Source organism: Falco punctatus, assembly GCF_963210335.1.
Source record: "Falco punctatus genome assembly, chromosome: Z".
Lineage (NCBI taxonomy): Eukaryota > Metazoa > Chordata > Aves > Falconiformes > Falconidae > Falco > Falco punctatus.
Window position 1 is genome coordinate 61,862,348 of NC_137586.1, and position 19,655 is coordinate 61,882,002.

A 19,655-nucleotide genomic window follows, 5' to 3' on the forward strand; every position below is an offset into this window, starting at 1 on the left:
GTCTAGGGGAGCAAGAGAACCAAGATCTATACACTTGGTTGCAGCAGCCCTCCTTTCTGTTAGTGGCCTCCAGTGCTGCGCAGAAGAAGGGTCTCGGTGTTAAAGACTGCACATCAGAACTCTAGAGGTGGGCACTGGAAGAAGACTGGCTTGTTCCAAATTCCTCTTTAATCTTTTAGCTCACTGCATCTGAGTTGGCTACGGCTAGCTCTATTAAATGAAAACGGTCTGTATCAGTGGGTGACCTGTGGGGGCATTCCTGCATGTAAATCTCTTAGCACTTTTGCTTAGCAAAGAGGCTGATTTGTAGTAAATTTGACAGTACTATGTTACGAAGAATGTCAAGTACATTCTAATATCCTCATTGAGGAAACAATTGCATAGCCCTAGCTATTTTTGACATCTTAACATTACAGCAAGTGTTTGTTTTAAAATATGACCATCTGGGGTGGAGTGGTTTTCTTCAGTCTTGTTTTGGGTCTGGCTGAGATGGAGTTAATTTTCCCCATAGCAGCTGTTACAGTGCTGTGCTTCGTATTGGTAGCTAGAAAGGTGTTGATAACACACCAGTGTTCTGGCTACTGTATCAAGGCTGTCTCTCCAACATTCCCCCCTCACCCAGTGAGCACGGGGTGGGCAAGATCTTGGGAGGAGACGCAGCTGGGACAGCTGACCCAAACTGGCCAGAGTGATATTCCATGCAATATTCCATACCGTGGAGAGGGGAGCCGGGGGGTATTGTGTTATTGCGGCGTTTGTCTTCCAGAGCAACTGCTATGCATACCGAAGCCCTGCTTCCTGGCTGGACTTTGCCTCCTGATGGGAAGTAGTGAATAAATCTTTTGTTTTCTTTTGCTTCTGCATGTGGTCTTTGCTTTTGCTTTATTAAACTGTCTTTGACTTGACCCTTGAGGGTTTTTTTCCATCTGATTTTCTCTACTCCGCCATCCTGCTGAGGAGAGAAGTGATAGAGCAGCTTGGTGGGCACTTGCTGTCCAGCCAAGGTCAACCCACCACAACTCTTAGCAAGGAGACAAATAAGAGGAGAGAAATTAAAACAGGTACATTAAGAAGAGAGCATCTGCCACACTGGCTCTGCATCCATGTGTTTGGTTTGACAGCTTATGTAGTCTGCTGTGGCTTTCTGGTGTTTTAGGTAAGAAAGGAAGCTAGTGTGGATATGCACTGGAAGTGTAAACCTTAGGCTGACAACTTTCTGCTACCAGGAAAAATACTTAATCTGGAAAAGCTGTATCCTCAAGTGGGTTTTAATTGATACCACACCTGTTTTTGCCAGATGGTGTTGTCAAATGAATCTGTGCTCCTTTGTGTAATGTAAATAAGACACACAGGCAACCATGGAATGCCCTAAAACTTCAAGTTTTACTTTACTTTTAAATAACCTGGACACAAGTATTGACACAGCCATCTATCAAACTAAATTTAAAATAAAGCACACAGTTGCTTCATGAATACTTAATGTACATAGAACATATGCATCACATTAATATGTTTATGTATGTTGTTTTCAAACATATTTCTAGGAAGCTTTGATTTAAACAGGCCTTCCCAAAAGAAAATGTGCTATCAATTCAGTTCAATATTCACCTGTATAAAGATGATTGATTTGGCAACTTAAATGGTAGTGATTTCCCCACCCCACCCCTCCCCCCCAACCAGCGTCTTTAATAAAGTCAGCTCAACAAGAATACAAGTTGCAAGGTTAGGGATATTGGTAAGAAGCTCAATGTAGAACACAAGTCAAGGCTAGCTCCTAATGAAAGAAACCAGCTAACAAGCAAGGGGACCAATATGGGATATACATAAATGCTTTTGTGGTGTGGTTAGCAAGCCCTCTTTATTGTATAAAATACGTGTTTTGCAAAGAGGTATCTCTATGTTGCAGGTGTTGCTAATTAGTAAGTGAGACAGTTCCACAACTTACCTATCTTTAGCACTTGCAGAAGTCTCTGAAGAGGTAAATGCAGAGGCACGAAGTTAAAATTCTTGGCATGAGATCAATTCAGCAGACTACAAGCAGAATTAGGATGACAGTGTCTCAAATATCAGTCCTTTGTCCATGTAAGGACAGGCCTGTATGGCATCCAACCCCAGGGTAAACTTTGCCTGACATGGTTATACATCAGCTGTCTTCTGCCTGACTCATCAGGGGGCACAGGCATTTCGGACTGACACCCAGACTCCAGGTCTGATAAACCAAACTGCCTCTAGGCGGTGAAAGCCCCGGGAGAGGCAGGGAAGGGCAGCAACTGTGGAAAGGGCAAGGTATAGCTCAGAGCTGTAAGACGCCAGCCACTTACAGATGTTGTAGGGCTGGTTTAGGGCTACAGAGCACAGCTGTGACACGGTGCGTGCTTTCAGTGATTGATGACTTGTAGGTATCTCTCACACAAAAATAACAAGATCACAAGAAAAGGCGCCTTTCCTCAGATGACTGAGGAAAAGAAGCTTGAAGGGAAAGGAGGCTCACACACATGGAAGAAGTTTCTTTTTCTGTACTATTAGCTGACAGTGATGTCCTTGTCGTTTCGCCTTGTTCTGGCACTGATACTTAACATGCAATAGAGGTTTTAAGCTTCATCTTGCAGACACAAAACTGTATGTTGGTGCCCCAGACCAAGCATGAGACTTGCTAAAACCTACATAGTTTCATTGGAGAGAAGACCACCAGCTCAAATTCAGGATTCTTTCTGTAAATTTCTCATTTAAATGCAGAAAAAGTTGGCTTGGTTATGAAACAATTCTCCTGTGACTTGAGAATCAAAACCTATCTCTGTTAGACTAGAGAGAAGCCTATGTTTTGGTGCTGTGGGATAAGTAAAACCACACACTTGGCTGATGGTATCCAGCAATAATACACAAAAGCCCACAGGCAGGTGACAACATACAGGAAAACGTGAGGTTGGATATAAACCTTACACGTAATTTTCTTCTTAATTAGTGTTTGAGGATCGGCAAGATTTTGTCACTATGTACTGATAATTCTCAAATAGTAACAACACAAATCCTCCTAAAATAGTAGATATGTTCTACTTGCCTGGGCCTAAGTAACGAATGAAGAATAATGGTCGTGATTTAGAAAGCAACAAACTATAAGCAGGTTCAAAATGCTCCAGCTTGGAGCACCTTCTTGAAGAAATAAAGAGTGGTTTTCATTGCAGATACTGAAACCAGTTCTTGTGTGGTTTGTTGTATTTCAGTAGTCTTCCAAAAGACTGTGATGCTCTAGATTAATCTGTATCACCACAATCTTTGCTACAGTGATGGGACCTTTTTTTGTGTTTGTTTGATTTGTGGGGGTTTTGCACTTTTTTTTTTTTTTTTTTTTTTTTTAACCGGTGCTTTTGAGAATACTATATAAGATTATAAATATATCTTAAAGGATCATTTTACATTGAAGCAATGACAATGAAATCATTTATCAGACTTACAAAGCAGATTGAGCAAATACTGTAAGCCAAGCCCAAGAATGTCCTAGGATGAAATCCATAGTAAATTCAGGACCTCCATGAAAACAAAATTTTTACTGCAGAAGGGTTCTAAGTGCTTTCCTTCCCTTAGATTTGTTCACTGAGACTCAAGAAGCAGAACTGTCCAAAATAAGTGATCAAAGAAAAATATTTATAAATTAATCTGCCTTCCCTCACATGATGCAGCGTCTCCCATAGCAATCTACTGTGATAGGAATATACAAACTGTATGGCTACCACCCTGACCAGTAGCATCCACCTGACCACCTCGCATCATGAAACAATAAAGAATCAAAAAATGAAGTGGAAAATAAAGCACATCATACAAGGCTTCACTTCTCTGTTTTTTTAGTTAATACGTGTATTAGTAAACTCATTGTGAAGTGGAACTCAGATGCCTTACGCTTACTCCAGTTCTCAAAGAGCATTGCTTTTCTGACAGGGCTACAGTCCCCTGGTATGGTGTTGCTAGGGGTAGAAGACACAGGATCACTGCAAATCACTGGAGGCAGTCGGAGCAGAGTTTAAGAAGAAGAGATGTAAGAAGGTACGAGCTACCACAGCCATTTTCAATGCTGTTGGACAAATTCAGTATTTAGTTTGGGGATTACACTTAGCAAAAGTAACTTTCACGACACAAAGATTTTGCTAAGCTTCTCAATTAAGTTAACAACACCAGAAGACTCATCCATGGGCTGACTGTGGAGAAAAGGGAGGCAGAGGAATAACTTTCAGCTATTTGTACAAAGTGATAGGACAGGAGAAGAGCTAGGCATCACTTCAGATACATACTAGAAGATAACCCACTCAATGTGCAGCATCATTAACACTTACTATTCCTACCATGACAATAGAAAAAAAATTGCAAGTAACATACCTGAAATACTGCCTTCGTAATTTTATCATAGTAGAAATGGCTCAGAGAAAAGTATCAGAAATTACTAGCATTGATTATTTCATATGAAAAGAGATTAAGGCAGATTTTGCTAATCTAGTTTAATTAAAAAAAAAAAAAAAAAAGTCTATTTGCTAGCTGTCTTAAATCCTACTCCACAAGTTTCATTTAACCTGTACTTAAGTGCCTTGCTAAGCAGTCTCAATACGGTGGGTCAGTACATATTATCCATTTTTTTTCCAGTGTGGTTTACTATAAGGTGATAGATATATTTCTGTGGTATGGAATATTCAATTCAACAGTCCCTCTACATAAAAGAGCATTAAAAAATGAGAACACTTAAAACTGCCATGGGAAAGTAAGTCTGTATCACCTCTGGAACTCTCTGCTACAGGGTGTTACCGAGTGTATTATTTTTGAGCTAAAACAGGCTGAGTCAACTTTTGTATTGACAACTGTTGTTGTGCTAGGCTAAAATAAACCTTGTAAGAGCTATCAGTCCTCATGTCTCAGGACACAAGTTGATCCCCATATAAAATTGTGAAGATAATTCTCCCCATATCACACTGTATTGCACAATTGACCAAAAATATGACTATTTTGCTTCTCTTGAAGCATCTGGTCCTGATCATGTCAGTTAACAGTCATTTTTTGGAAAAAGGCGATTCAGTTACAGAGCAGACCATAAAGCCTGTTTTGTTGCAGCACTTCTTTTTGTTCATTTTTTGGAAATGTAACTGATGATCATTCAGTTTTACTAAGACTTTTCTTTTTGGTTGTCTAATCAGGCAGCTTCTCCTTGATCAGTCACACCACTAGAACAGTGTTGGTGATAAAAGCATTGCTCGGCCTTCTCAGCAAGCAGCCTGCGCTTCTGAGTGTCCTGAAGAAATTGCTACCACGTCAACGTCAGTTCCTTCCCTTGCACACACACATTAATTTTCAGTTTCCAAAGAATAAAATCCATTCATCATCTTCAGTTGCGGCAGTCAAGTCTCCACCTTGAAGTGGGAGACCTGCACAGTTTTTACGATCTTAGTGGTGGGGTTTCCACCAACGTTGTTAGTAGACAGTTGAGATGTTTCTTCTATTAGGCTGTCTTTAGATCCGTTCTGTCTCTGAAGGGAACAAATTAAAATATGTTGAAAAGGTATAGCAGAATTTAAATACTGCAATTTGATAACTGCTGCTATGACAGCCTTAGGCTAAGGATATAATACACACCAGGAATATTAACATCTCTACATTTATTTGATCAAACACAACTTTTTCCCCCTCTTGCCTCCTCTCTCCCCAGCTAGCTGCTGCCCCCCTGCACTATTTGGATGCATATTCCCTATTCAGGAAATGCCATGACTAATTATTTGATATTTAGCAGAGCACTGCAGGCAAGCTCTCACAGGGAATTAATGGCCACTGTTGTGAGGGGGTCTGGGGCAGTGGGGAAAGACAGGTGTTTGTGGACACTGAATATCATACCATTAATTCCTTCCAGGACATAAATTTAAGCCACATTGTATTGGACAGGAATGGAAATAAGACAATATTAATTTTGAACAGGACTCAGTAACACAAGTTACCCATTTCTACAGAGCACATAAATGTGCTTAGCCTTAAGTATACCAACTGCCCTTGACTGCTGGAGCAAGTCCTTACAGAAACGTTGGACAGCTCATCTTTGACATCATATGCAGGAAAAAAAAACCTGGAGCCTAATTCCTATCTAAGAACAAGCAGTGTGTTAACTAGCCTTAAAGTGAAAAATACCTGTTTATCATTTTAAAATTGTTCAAGCTTAAGTTATTCTAACTGTTTATGAGATGAAATGTGACATGTTTGGCTGGTTATATTCTGTGCAGTTTCCACACTACATACAGTATTAGCATGTGGGTTTGGTATATCCACATGCCAGACCATTGGACATGATGACTGGTGTGGTAAGTTACATATTATGGAATTCTCCCATGTTTTGGTTTTCCTTTTGTGTGCTTGCACAGAAGACCTGCAAGTGCTTTTTGAATATCATTTACTTCTCACGTTTTCAGCTCAATAAAACTAGCAAAGCTGAGAGATACGGTATGATAATGTATGATGAAAGCCATTGATGACATTTAAAAAGGCAAGTTCCATCCTTTTTAGATTTCAACAATGTAAAAAAAACATTCAGCATTTGGGGAAAAAAAGAAAAAAGAAAAAAAGCAGTGCTTTAAGGCTGAGCCACAAACCTCTAAGACGACCTCTAAGAAGAGGCAAATAAATGATAGTAGGCTGTGATTACAACTGCATCCCAAGCACACTTGTAATTTCAAGAAATTTTGAAAGTTGATTCTCCTCCTTTGGAGAACATGGTACTGTCTTAAGGAAGCATCAAACAAACTGGGAAAGGGTCCTCCAGCAGCAGAGGCAGGTGTTTGCAGGGGCATATGCTACAGAACTACATATATTTGGAAATATAAACAAAGTGTAAATATAAGCAAAATGTAAAACTTCAAGTTATGCTGCTGCTGAAAAAATCTCAGCCAGCTTTAATTTTCACTGAGAAACAAAGATCTAACTTAAATAAAGCACTAGACACCACCCCCACCCACCCCCCCCACACACACCTTCTCCCTCCAAAAAAACAAGAAAAGGAAAATTGCAAAGGATGCACAACTACTAACCTGTTGGGTCAACTGGATGCTAGGACCTTTCGCATCTGAAGATCGTGTAACAGGCAGTGGAGGCACCAGATCAGTTTTCAAACTGGAATTACAATATTAGAAAAGGATATTGCTATAATGAAGTATAACTGTGCAGAGGAAGAATAATAAAATTGACCCAGAGAGCTACATTATCTGAAAAGCAAAATCTGAAAGGCTTATCACCTGACCTTAGATATTTTAAAGCTATCATACTGATCCTCTGTGGTTAGTGGGCACCTTCAGGGCACAGGTCATCCCATCCCTTCTCAAGGGGCTCTGAAGAGCTACTATTTAAAGGGTTGCCTGAATCGTACGCCAGCAACCAACCGCATTTCTGCTACTTGTAATCTAACCATGATCTTTGAACAACTTTTGGGCCACACTAAACCAGTCCATTGCTAATAACCACATTAACATACTTCACTTCAGACAGGACAGATCTTTCACCGTCAGAGCACTGGGACCGCCGATACTGACGGTAGCTTCGAGGAGAATGTGAATGCCTAATGCGGATCGGGTCACCTTGAGTCCTAAGAGAGACACAGAATTCACAACAGTAGGTTAGTAAACCCATTCTTTGGCACAAAACCATAAATTCAGCTGCAGACTGAGAGATCCCCCCATTTGTTATTGAAGTGTAATGGACAGCTTCTTGCATTGGCTCAATTTAAAAGGCTGATGCTTTTCTTATGAGTCTGTACTTGGAATTCAATGCTTCAAAAGTGCAAAGCTCACAAACTGGTACGTCCATATTTGAGAATGAAATTTAATACAGAATGCATTAATATATACAGCTTTGACATCAGCCTTTTTTGTTTAGTGGTGTTGTGGAAGCTCATTATAATGCAAACCAGGATGCCATGCCTGCCACATGCAGCTGCTTGCACTAGCATCCCAAATGGGCAATTATCACAGTGAAATAGATGTTGGTTCTTAAGGAAACAGCTGTGTCCTGGCAGACCATGGCAGGTTTCCATGACAAGCAAGGAAAGGGTCTGAACTGGTCAGTAGTGCCTTAGATGACTGGAGTAAAAAATTTAAACAGAAGTAGTTTAGGAAATAAATGGATTTGCTTGTCTGCATGCAGTTTTCTCTGATTCTGTAGTGCGTAACGTAAAACGGATCTATGGACGGCACAGGGAGACATACAGAACATACAGACATCCAGCAGGTTCATGAGTATGTGGGACAGACAGGGAAAGATGGAGATTATTTTTCTCATCTTTTGGAAAAATAAATAAATTAGGTTTTAAAAATATTAAGTATCCTCACCCAACCCATCCTACAGCATCTGGAGTAGACAAAAGCTTAGAGAACATGTATAAACCCACTCCTAATTCAGTATGACAAAGTTCACAGTAAAATAAAAAAAAGGTGGGGTTTTATATTCACAAAGAAAAATCCTGACATAAACTCACTCTATTTTAGTGTATGGAATTTCTTTCAATTGTTCCTCAGACAAGCCAGATGGATCCACAAGCTCCTTCCTAGAAAGGATTAGCAAAGTAAAAAAATGTAACAGTAGCTACCAACTGCAAAACCACTCTTATTTTTATTACGTTAGGCTGAAAAGATTTACTGAAACAAGCTGTTGGCAGCCCTGAAGCTATCTTAACATCAAAATAGGAAACCTGTTAAGAAATGTGTCTAACTTCACGTTGACTGCTTCAACTGCGTGTCACATCCTGTTCCACCTTCCTCTCACCTCCCTGCAAATCTGATCTTGTTGCTTCACAATATCCATGAACATTGTGTATACTGAACATCAAATATGCTTTGGAATAGCTAACTATCTTCCTAATTCATAGTTCTACAGCATATAGGGCCTCATCCTAGAACTGTCAGTATTACAAGCAAGGTCATTTTGGAAGCCACAGAGGAATACATCTCTAAAATGCTGTGTTCTTTAATAATTCAGCTACATATAGTGGTCATCTGTATTCAGTGCATTCAGTGATCTGCAGTACCTTCTACACATAGCAGGCCATTAACACCCACATAATGTACTGTGGCCCATCACTAAATCACAATATAATGCCTTATAACCACAGTGCAGGAGATGTGAATAATCAGAAGCAAAGCAAGCAGTCACTCAGATCCTACAAGGACTGTACTTACTGAATATGTTTCCACAGTTCTTCTTTAGCTTGTACATCTGGGCTCCTCCTATAAACACCAACAAAGACAACAAAGGTGGAACTATGAAAACCGTTGTCTGATGTGTTGCTGTTCAAATAACTTAACAGCACAGACCCTGTACAGAAATCATAGTAAATGTAATCCACCAGTTACTTCAATTTTAAGGTTTGTTATCTCAGAAAATGCATTAAACTTCATCGTTTTGTTCCAACTGAAAAGTCATTTCTTGTCTTTTGACTTGAGTATGCATAAAACATAAACAGCAGAAATTCGCAAGCCAAAAGCCAAAACAGTGTTCAGCTGCTGCCAGCCCTTTACCCAGCTGAGAACAATGTGGTTTGGGATAACACTTTGTAAAAGACCCTCAGAAATGTCCTGTGACACACAGAGAAAGCCCTTTGTGGGCAGGAGGAGGGACAGGCCATGCCAGATTGAGACACCAGTAATCCCTGGCCATTCCCAGTGAGCACCAGTAAAGAGGACCTGTTGCTCAGGTCACCTCTTGCTTACTTCCTTTACTTTTGTGACGTCCAGGACAAAAAGCCAACAATGAACAAACCAAACCAGCAACACACATACTCTCACACACACGTATTTTAGCAAGTATTTCATTCACAGAGAAAGTACTTAGCTAAAATCGTGAGTTCCCTGTTGCAGACATAGAGATGTAGTAAAGTAAACATGAATGGCATGCCTCACATTTTCTGCTGATTATAAGAAGACATTGTCTTCAAACTGGATCCCATTTATTTTTATTTTTCTTACTCTATTTTATTGCAGGATTAGTGCAAAGCCACGTCTGTTGTTGAAGTTGTACCTAGAATTCACCAAAACCCATGCAAAATAATAGATTAAGCATTTTACAGTGGCAGGGACTACATTTGCATGGAGAGATCAGATAACTTTTTTCTTTGGGATTATACAAAGTCAGTGTGGACAGCCAGACTAATATTCCACACCATCTGAGATGTGAGGGCTGCAACTTTTAGACAGAACTAGCACACATATAATGCTCCCACTGAAGGCACAGTTTCTCAAAGATTTAAGTCTTACATCATCAGATCATACAGCTTGCTTTTTTTCCGTTAAACAGAAGGGTCTATCATATTCGAAGATGCTTTTGGAGTGATATAATCCAAATCTAAATGAAGATCAAGGAGGACAGCAGAGTTCTGCATCTACTAAATTGGCTCTCCTTTGACCAGTGACACAGCTGTGTCAGAAATAAATCCAAATTGCTCTAGCACCAACAGTTTCACTGTTTTCTTATTTCAGCACTACTGTGGTTGGCTCATTTCCAGACTTCAGCCTAGGAATAATGTTCAGAGACATCTACGTTGCAGTAAATGTTTTACAGTTCGTGTAAAGGCAAATTATGTAGGGATGGTAATGTTTTGGGTTTGGGGATTTATTTATTTATATTTTTTTTTTTAGATTTTACAGGTGCAGAAGTATTGGGAGGTATTAGTTTGCTGCTTCATAAATACCAGAGAGAGATAGAAAGGTGAGAAACAGCCTTACATCTGTGATTCCCTATTGGGACTAATATGAACTAATTCATAACCTTCTTAGGCTCCAGGGTGGCAACAGCTTTCCAGGCAGCATGACACAGCCACCCCAGATGATTCCCATCCTTGACAGACCACTCTGCTGCTGGTTCCATTTGCTCAGGTCTTCATGATGGCAATAGTTATGACCACGAGTAGCTTGCAGTCCAATTTTTCTCAGCATTCATAGCTTTTTGTGGTTTTGTGTCTTACCATTATAATGCATTTAGTTTTCTCTCGATTTTCACTTCTCCTATCTCTCCTTCACCCTTCTTGCATTTACTTCTCCTTCTCTCCTTCTTACATCTGTTCATGCTGCTTTTAACTCGCTGATGCAGTAGCTTGGTGTACAGTGGCATTTAACAGCCCTTTTTACCCCTTAGTTTGAATTGGTTTCTCCTTCCTTGCAACCCCCTACTCGCAAAATAGCAGCTACAAACCCTGCATTCACCCTGCGGCTGGGAAGGCAGGCATCCTCCTCTGAGGCTGAATAATCAGGCAGTGGGGAATGAGAAAGCTCCCTGAAAAAACAGGGAGGCTTTGTAATGCTTACAAGCCCTAGTTTGCCTGAGGAAGCAAACACTCAAGGTCGCTCCCAAAGGAAATACAACAGTTCAGGACATAGCCTGAAGTCTGGAATATCACCAAGCACCATGAGAAGCCTCACCTGCAATAAGAAATATTAATTTGTGGGGCAGTGGAGAAAGATAGTAGTTAAGTAAGAAGTCATCTTTGTTTCTCTGTTTTTCTAGGAACTGTGCCTCCTGCTTTCTGCAGCCAACTCCAGGTGTTAATTCTGTGAGCTCTGCCATTCTCCCCTCCTTCCACCCCTGCAACTACACTAAAATGAAAGCCACTGCTGTAAAATACCCATTTAGCAATATGGCATCCCACAATAAAAAAATTTAAAAAAAATAAGGAAAGGGCTAAACACAGTGATTCCTCAGAACAAACTGCTTTTATGAATTCCCATCCCAACCTCATTTATTTTCCGTCTGTTTAAGTGTTACCATACTGGGATAACCTCACAGCATTTATTCCAGTTAACTCCCCACATAAGAAATATCTAGAAATACGATACAGATAAAGTATCTTAATAAATGTATTTTCCTTCCAAAGGCCTGTTCCTGCTTTCTTTGAAGGCAAAATGAAGAAAAGCTTACAAAAAGAAAGGTCTGGTTAAGGTGAAATGTAGGTATTGCATATACTGCATGGGAAATTCATGTTTGTATATGTTCTTAACAGCCCACAATACAGCAATCCTTCCATTAAATCTTTAAAGGCAGATCACAATCACTCTTTCAATTTGTTTTCATCCTTTTACTCGGAATTGTTTTAGAATTCACAGTTTTTGACATATCATGTATACTCAGATTGTCCTATTGAAGTATCCAAATCACTAGCTTCTGGGACAATTTGTACACTAATCAGATTCTCTAATGCACAAGAAACGTAATGGGAATTCCCAGTAAGTGATGAGTCTCTAGGGTTTTTTTTGTTTATTTTTATTTCATTTTCACAAGCTTGAATGACTCCACACATTAATAAGGTCTACGTCATTTTTTGTGTCTGCATCTGCACCCTTATTAATATTTCAGTTTGAGTCACAAATGGTAAATTTAAATAGCCATGGAATTTTAATAGCCATTCTTCTTAATTAAAAAAAGCCCTTTGGCTACACAGATGTTTTACATGAACTCTTGAAAATAAACCCTGTAGAACTAGAATTGGGAGTGCTCCCTATTTGCTGATTCCTTTAGGAGAAAGAAAGGTCAAATTCTTGTCAAATATCTTTATTCCTGAGACCAAGGAGACACACCTCACCACCGAATGATTAATATTACTCATTATCAAACAAATGAAATGTTTGATAATGTTTGCCAGGCACAGTAACAAATATTTCAGCCATTACTTCACGTTTCCAAAATGAACCTCTAGTTAAGCTGACTGTGATAAGGAACTTAAGGTGAAAGATGTATCTGTACTACTAAAATAAGGTGTTTGTATCAATTGCTAAGTGTGCAAATTTAAATGACCATATGAATGGATTTAAAAGCAAAACCAGCCATACCCTGCACCCTAGGGAATCACATTTCCCTTCACTCTGACCTGCATCCAGTCATGTAAGCAAACAGCTGAGCCAAATTTAGTTAAATGCTCTTATAACCTACTGCAGGTTAACAGTTAATTGCCTTTTTACTAAATTTATTCTAAGCACTTTGAAAGGAATTCCCATTTTACTTTTTTTAGTTCTTACTTGCATATTTTAATGTTCTCTGCCATACTTGGGAGGTTTGGGCTTATTTTGTTTTTAAGGTTTTGTTTTTTTTTTTTTTAATTGAAGAGTGAGACAAAAAGGAGGAATATATTCATCACTAATGCAATAGGGAAAAGAAGTGAGAAGCCATCCAAAATCTTCAGGATTTCCTCATTTCTTTGCTTCCTCTAACACCCTTCCTTGTTTAGTAAGATGCTACACGTTTATGGTTTTTTGCTAATAAACTAAATATAAGTCAGAATGTCACTGTGCTGGAAAATAAGACATTTTGTAAGTTAAGTTAGCCACAAGAGGGAGCCCATGCTGGCCAACCAATTACATTTACTTGTCCTATAGGAAAAAAAGAAAAGCTGGCTATAAATTTAATCCAACCATTATTAACTGAGTACATTTCCTAGTTTACAGCACTTTCTGTATATAATAAAAAATGTAAATCAAACTTAATCGGCTATATTTTGTGGATTCCATACAACTGAACTTTAATATCCCTGATTTTTAGTAATATATCATTATACAATTACACCTAATAACATTTGACTTTTGCACACTGAAAGTGAACAAGTCTGTACAAAGCCAGTTAAAGTAGAAATTCCACCATTTGGAATTTTAATGGCAAATTCTATTTCTCATAAAAGAATGAAAAATATACACTATGAAACTGGAGACACAAAGGAGTCCTAGCAACATGGGCAACTGAAAACAGAACTCAAGTGGATTTTAATACTGGAAACTTCAGTGCAGATTATGGTATGATCAATATGAGTGAAATAATAATTTAAAGCACTGTACAGTTTCTCTTGGTACATCTTAACGTGAAAGGTAAATTTAAGAAAAGGCATTAATGCGAAGTACCTATCTAAGTGTGTTACAGAGGTCACACCTTACGCCATCAGCATCAGGGCTGGCAACTCATCCATGTCAGCTGGGCAGTGAGGGTAGGTATACGGTTTCAAAGATGGCATTTCCTTCCTTCTCTCCCAGTGCCTCATAGCTGCTCTCCTGGCACTCTGCAACACTCCAGGCTCTGCCCTGCCTTGCCCTGCCCTGCCTTGCCCTGCCTGCTGGGCACGCAGATCCTGGTGCTGCTTTGGATGGTGGCTTGCATGGCAGATTAGGCTGGACACAAACTTAATACAAAACAGTGTGTCTATACCTCCAAAACATGTCATTAGAAGAAAAATAGGAATTACAAGAAACCAGCATTTTTGTTGGTTTGAGAAAATTAATTTTAGAAGCTGACAACTTCACCATGTCAAAACCAGCTGTCAGCAGGAGCAGCATCTCCTGGCAGCACAGCTCCATCAGGGAAGTCCTGCCATCAGGACGCAATATATTACTGACTGCTGCTTGCCAATGGTAATTTTGCATGGAGACGTCAGCAGTGGGTCTCATCTGGAACAATACTGCAGACATTATGAGATTAAACAAGTGAGCATGCATTTCACAAAAATGTCTGGAGATACTCCTCCTTCTTTTTAACATGCTACAGCAGCCTTGATTTTCACATCAAGGAGGAGAAGGGTTACATACGATCGAGATCTGTGCCTGGATCGCCGGTAGTTTGGATCCACCTGGTTTTTCTCCTTTTGTCGCCGTAGCACAGCTTCCCACTGAGGAGCTGAGTCAACCATGTCATTCTCTTGACGTAATCTGCAAAAGAAGTACTAGGAGTTTAGTCTGTGGTCTTTGATGCAGAATGCACAGAGAAGCAATGGGGTATCTTTTTCCCCACAAAAATCCAGATCCTGCCAATGTAATACCTTATATTTTCATCCTGCTGAATTGTAATTGATGTTCCCAAACTACATTAAAATCTAAGAAGCTGTATCAAAGCAAACTCATGGATTTCTTATTTAGAAACAGCATAAGACAAAAATGAAATTACCCAGGCCTTTATGAACAGGCCCAGAACTTGAATTCATCTTCCCAGCCCAAGCGAAACATCTACAATTTTCTTCCTCTTCACATATTCCAGCCCACCTCACCTGCAGCAAGTATAAGCCCCACATCATGATACAAGGCTCTACTACTACAACTTTTCTAAATACTTTGTTGCAGGGATGCAGGGAAAATCCCCCAGGGATGCCCTTGGTGAGTTCCCGCTCAGAGGAAGCTATTCCTTCACCCTGACCTGCCACAAAGCCCAGAATGCATGCAAGTCTGCCCGTCGGCCCCAGGTACATAGCGTCCTGCCACTGCACCCCTTCTGTGCTGTCCCCTGTGGCTTTGGCCTCTGTCTCTGATTGTGAGCTTCTCAATGACATGATATGCCTTTAACTTCTCCTTTTTGTTTTGGTTTGCTTTTTTTAAAATCCATGAATCCATTATGGGAATGTAGTACAGATTAAACCAAATGTCAAAATCCTATAAATTCAGCATGTTTCTTAGCAGGCTGAAGTACCTATGCAACGACCCAACCAGCCAGACCAAGCAGCATGCCAGCATTTGGCCAAAGCTCTACAGATGCTTCGTAGTTTCGAGGTTGCTGAAATGGGTGGTGTGATGAAGTGCTAAGGTGGAACAAATTAGTATGTTTGGTCACAGCACTGAATTTAAAATTCAGCAGGGATTTAGAAACAACCCTGGAAAATATCACTCCAGGAGTGGGCTCTCTGATAGGATAGTATGGCTGGCATACTGAAGAAACCAGAGGAGTTTAACAGAAAACAACAGAAAACTGACAAGTAAAACAAGCCAGCAGAGATAAAGGGATTACACCAGAGACATGACTGATAGGAGATGCAAAGCATGCTGCTGTTGTGGCTTTTCACTACAGATGTGCCTTCCTCCTTGAGTTTTGAATTGTATCAGGCTAAACTGGCTATGCAGGCTGCTGCTTTTCCTCTAATCAGATCTTCTCTCACATGCATAATGGATTTTGAGCTGGATCCTCAACTAGTGTAAAGCGCTACAACTCTACCAAATGGTACCAAGCATCCAGAGAAAACCACAAACATCAGTTTTTGATTTCTAAGCAAGTCTTTTTAAACCTGTAATCTGGTGACAGGGATTAACATAAACTTCTATCTAAAGATTCAGCAAAAGAACTCGCACAGCAACAAGTAATGAATTGTGATTTTCGTCCCCAGTAATCCAATTTGTGGAGGCTGCAATAATTTCACATGGTATAAACACAGTCAAATGCCTCCCACATATGGCAATCACTTGCACAAAAATACGACAGGCAGCGGCCAGACCAGCGCTGCTGCCATGGGTGGTGGATCTGCCAGCTTGCCAGTACAGTACCTTGCCCCATCTCTCCCACACAACTCCTAACAGGTCAAGTAGACAGCTGTGCACTGAAGAAGGCATTTGAATGCTTGCCATAAAACATCTAAGAGACGCTCATTCTTCTCAGGAAACCCACACAATGTAGCAAGAGCACAAGGTCCATACCATGGCACAGAGCACATGAGATCCTGCACCTCTGTGCCTGAAGCCCCACTTCCACGCTGACCACAAATGACCTCTCATTAAGGGACTAAACACATCATTTCTGCTCTGGTCTATTCCACTAATCTAGTAGATTAGCATCTACCACTGCATGGCAAGCACAGTCCTTTGCAATGCGTTTATCTATCCCAAGTAATTCCTACTCTGCCTCCTTGCTTCTTCTTGTTGCAACATTGTTCATCACTGTTATTTATCTCTTTAATTTCAGCACAATACCAAAACCCTAAATACATAAAGTAGCACGGGAGCTGTTAAAATAAGCAGTGTCAGCACACTGAAATAAGAAGGAATAAAGCATTCATTTCACAGCTGCAAAGAAAGGTACTCCGCTCACATTTAGCAACATAAAGGATGACCCAGGTAACACAATCCCTACACGAAATACATTATTTAGATGCAATGACCAAATCATAACAATTTTGGGGCAGAACCTTTAGCTTTTTGGCCACAGAGATGACCACAAAAGCCAAACACCCACCTCACCCCAAAAAGAGTGGAAAGAAACTTAACTCATAACCTAAACTTCTATTTAAAGATAGTTCTAACAAAAAAGTGTTGCCCTTGTACTCAGTCCATTACAACTTCCCTTTCACTCTTTTTACTTTTTGCTCCCACAAAGGAACAAGTTCATTTATGCCTTATAGAAAAAAAATCCTTGTTAATGACAGGTGAAATAAATCCAGTTGAGATTAACAGCTATCACAGTGACAAATTAAAGATTGTTTGCAGGAAGACTTGATGGTAAAATGGAAAGTCCTAAGACTATGCTCACTCATCTGTTGACTTAGAGACTTTTTTCCCCATTTCAGGTGATGCCATAGCACGCTACGTTTATGCAATGATAACCTCTCTTAAGACAGGCAACATTGAAGACTTGATTCTTGAAACCTCACTTAAAATATCTGAGCAATAAGCTATCATTTAGGTACAATGTACAACAGTGAGGGGTTCGCTGGGGATGTGAAGTCCAAAGGCAGGCTCAGTGGCAGTGACTGTGAGATGGTGGAATTCAGAACCTGAGAGGAGAGAGCTCAAAAAACAAGACCACAACCCTAGACTGCAAGAGAGCAGGCTCTGGCTTTTTCGAAGATCTCCTTGGAAAAGTCCAGTGGGATAAGGCCGTTGGAGACAAAAGAAGCCTAAGGAAGTGGGTTGGTATTCAAGGGTCACTTCGTCCAAGCTCAAAAGAAGTCCATCCCAGTGAGTAGGAAGTCAGGCAAAAATGCCAGAAGGCCTGCATGAACGAACAAGGAGCTCCTGGCAAAACTCAAACACAAAATGGAAACATGCAGCAGGTGGAAACAGGGACGGGTAACGTGGGAGGACACAGGCATCACCTAGCATGCAGGAATTAGGTTAAGAAAGCCAAATGTCAAATGGAATTGTATCTGGCCAGGAATGTCAAAGGCAACAAGAAGGGCTTCTGTAAGCAGACAGGTTACAAAAGGAAGGATAAGGCCCACTGCTGAATGAGGCAGGGGACGTGGTGACACAGGACATGGAAAAGGCTGAGGCACTGGATGTCTTCTTCACCTCAGCCTTTACTAGCAAAACCTGCCTTCAGGAATCCCAGGCCCCAGGTCCACGGAGAAAGGCTGGAGCAAGGAAGACATACCCTCAGTGGAAGACGATCAGGTCAGAGAAGACCTGAGCAAACTGGGCATACTTAAGTCCATGGGCTCATGGGTACAGAGGTAGCTAGTTTCCATCATTGCAAGGCCTCTCTCAATGATCTCTGAATGATCATGGTGACTGGCAGAAGTGCCCAAAGAATAGAGGAAAGCAAATGTCACTCATGTCTTCAAGAAGAGGCACCCAAGGAACTACAGGTTGGTCAGCCTCACCTCCACCTCCAGAAAGGTGATGGAGATATGCAAAAGCTAATCCTGGAAACCATTTCCAAGCACATTACTGACAAGAAAGTAAAAAGGAATAGTCAGCATGGACTTGGGAAGGGGAAGTCATGCTTCACTAGCTTGAGAAACTTCTACAGCAGAATGACTGGCTTGGTAGATGAGGGGAAATCAGTGGATATTGTCTACCTGGTCTTCAGGAAGGCTTTTGATGTTGTCTCATCACAAGCTGTTGAAGTATGGGCTGGATGAGCAGACAGTGAAGTGCACTGAAAACTGGCTGAACAGCCAGGCCCAGAGGATAATGATCAATGGCACAAAATCTGGTTGGAGGCTAGTAACAAGCGGTGCACCCCAGGGGTCAATATTGGGTCCATTCCTGCCTAACATCTTCATTAATGATTTGGATTATGGGGCAGGACATACTCGCAAGTTTTCAGATGAAACCAAATTGGGAGGAGAGGCTGATAAACCAGACAGCTGTGCTGCCATCCAGAGGGACCTGGACAGGCTGGAGAAATGAGCCAACAGGAACCTCGTGCAGTTCAATAAGGAGAGGTGTGAAGTCCTGCACCTGGGGAGAAACAACACCAGGCACCAATACATGCTGGGAGCTGCCCAACTGGAAAGCAGATTTGCAGAAAAGGACCTGAGATCCCAGTGGACACCAAGTTGAACATAAGCCGTGAACCTGCCCTTGTAGCAAAGAAGCTGAATGGTATCCTGGGATGCATTAGGAGTATCGAGAAGTGTGATCCTTCCCCTTTACTCAGCACTGGTGAGGCTACATCTGGAGAGTGTACAGTTATGGGCTCCCCAGTATAAGACATACTGGAAAAAGCCCAGCAAAGGGCCACCAAGATAATGACAGGACTGGAGCATCTCTCCTATAAGGAAAGGCTAAGAGGGCTGAGACTGTTCAGCCTGGAGAAGAGAAGGCTCAGGGAATCTCAGCAATGTATGTACATACCTGAAAAGACAGTGCAAAGAGGATGCAGCCAGGTTCTTTTCAGCGATGCCCAGTGCCAGGGCCAGAGGCAGTGGGCACACACTGAAACACTGGAGGTTCCTCTTCAATGTCAGGAAATACTTGTGCACTGTGAGGGTGACCAAACACTAGCACAGGTTGCCCAGGCAGGTGGTGAAGTCTCCATACTTGGAGATATGCAAAAGCCATCTGGGAATGGTCCTGGGCACCCAGCTCTAGGTGGCCCTGTTTGCGCAGGGAGTTGGACCAGATGACCTCCAGAGGACCCTGCCAACCACAACCATTCAGTCATTCTGTGATTCTAATCAAATGGATCTTCTAAGTGTAGTC

At 41.0% G+C, this 19,655-nt stretch overlaps 1 protein-coding gene across 3 annotated transcripts in view; it reads right to left on the reverse strand.

Moving 5' to 3' along the window:
• Window positions 1-1,364: 1,364 nt before the first annotated feature.
• EPB41L4A (erythrocyte membrane protein band 4.1 like 4A) overlaps window positions 1,365-19,655 on the reverse strand; it is a 135,165-nt gene continuing 116,874 nt past the window's right edge. For all 3 annotated transcript variants that reach the window (XM_080371233.1, XM_080371232.1, XM_080371231.1), the window contains 6 exons: window positions 14,562-14,681; window positions 9,186-9,233; window positions 8,486-8,554; window positions 7,487-7,597; window positions 7,047-7,128; window positions 1,365-5,504 (listed from right to left, as the gene is read on the reverse strand). In XM_080371233.1, coding sequence (XP_080227359.1) covers window positions 5,376-5,504; window positions 7,047-7,128; window positions 7,487-7,597; window positions 8,486-8,554; window positions 9,186-9,233; window positions 14,562-14,681 — 559 coding nt within the window. In that variant the 3' untranslated portion in view covers window positions 1,365-5,375. The remainder of the gene's footprint in view (window positions 5,505-7,046; window positions 7,129-7,486; window positions 7,598-8,485; window positions 8,555-9,185; window positions 9,234-14,561; window positions 14,682-19,655) is intronic.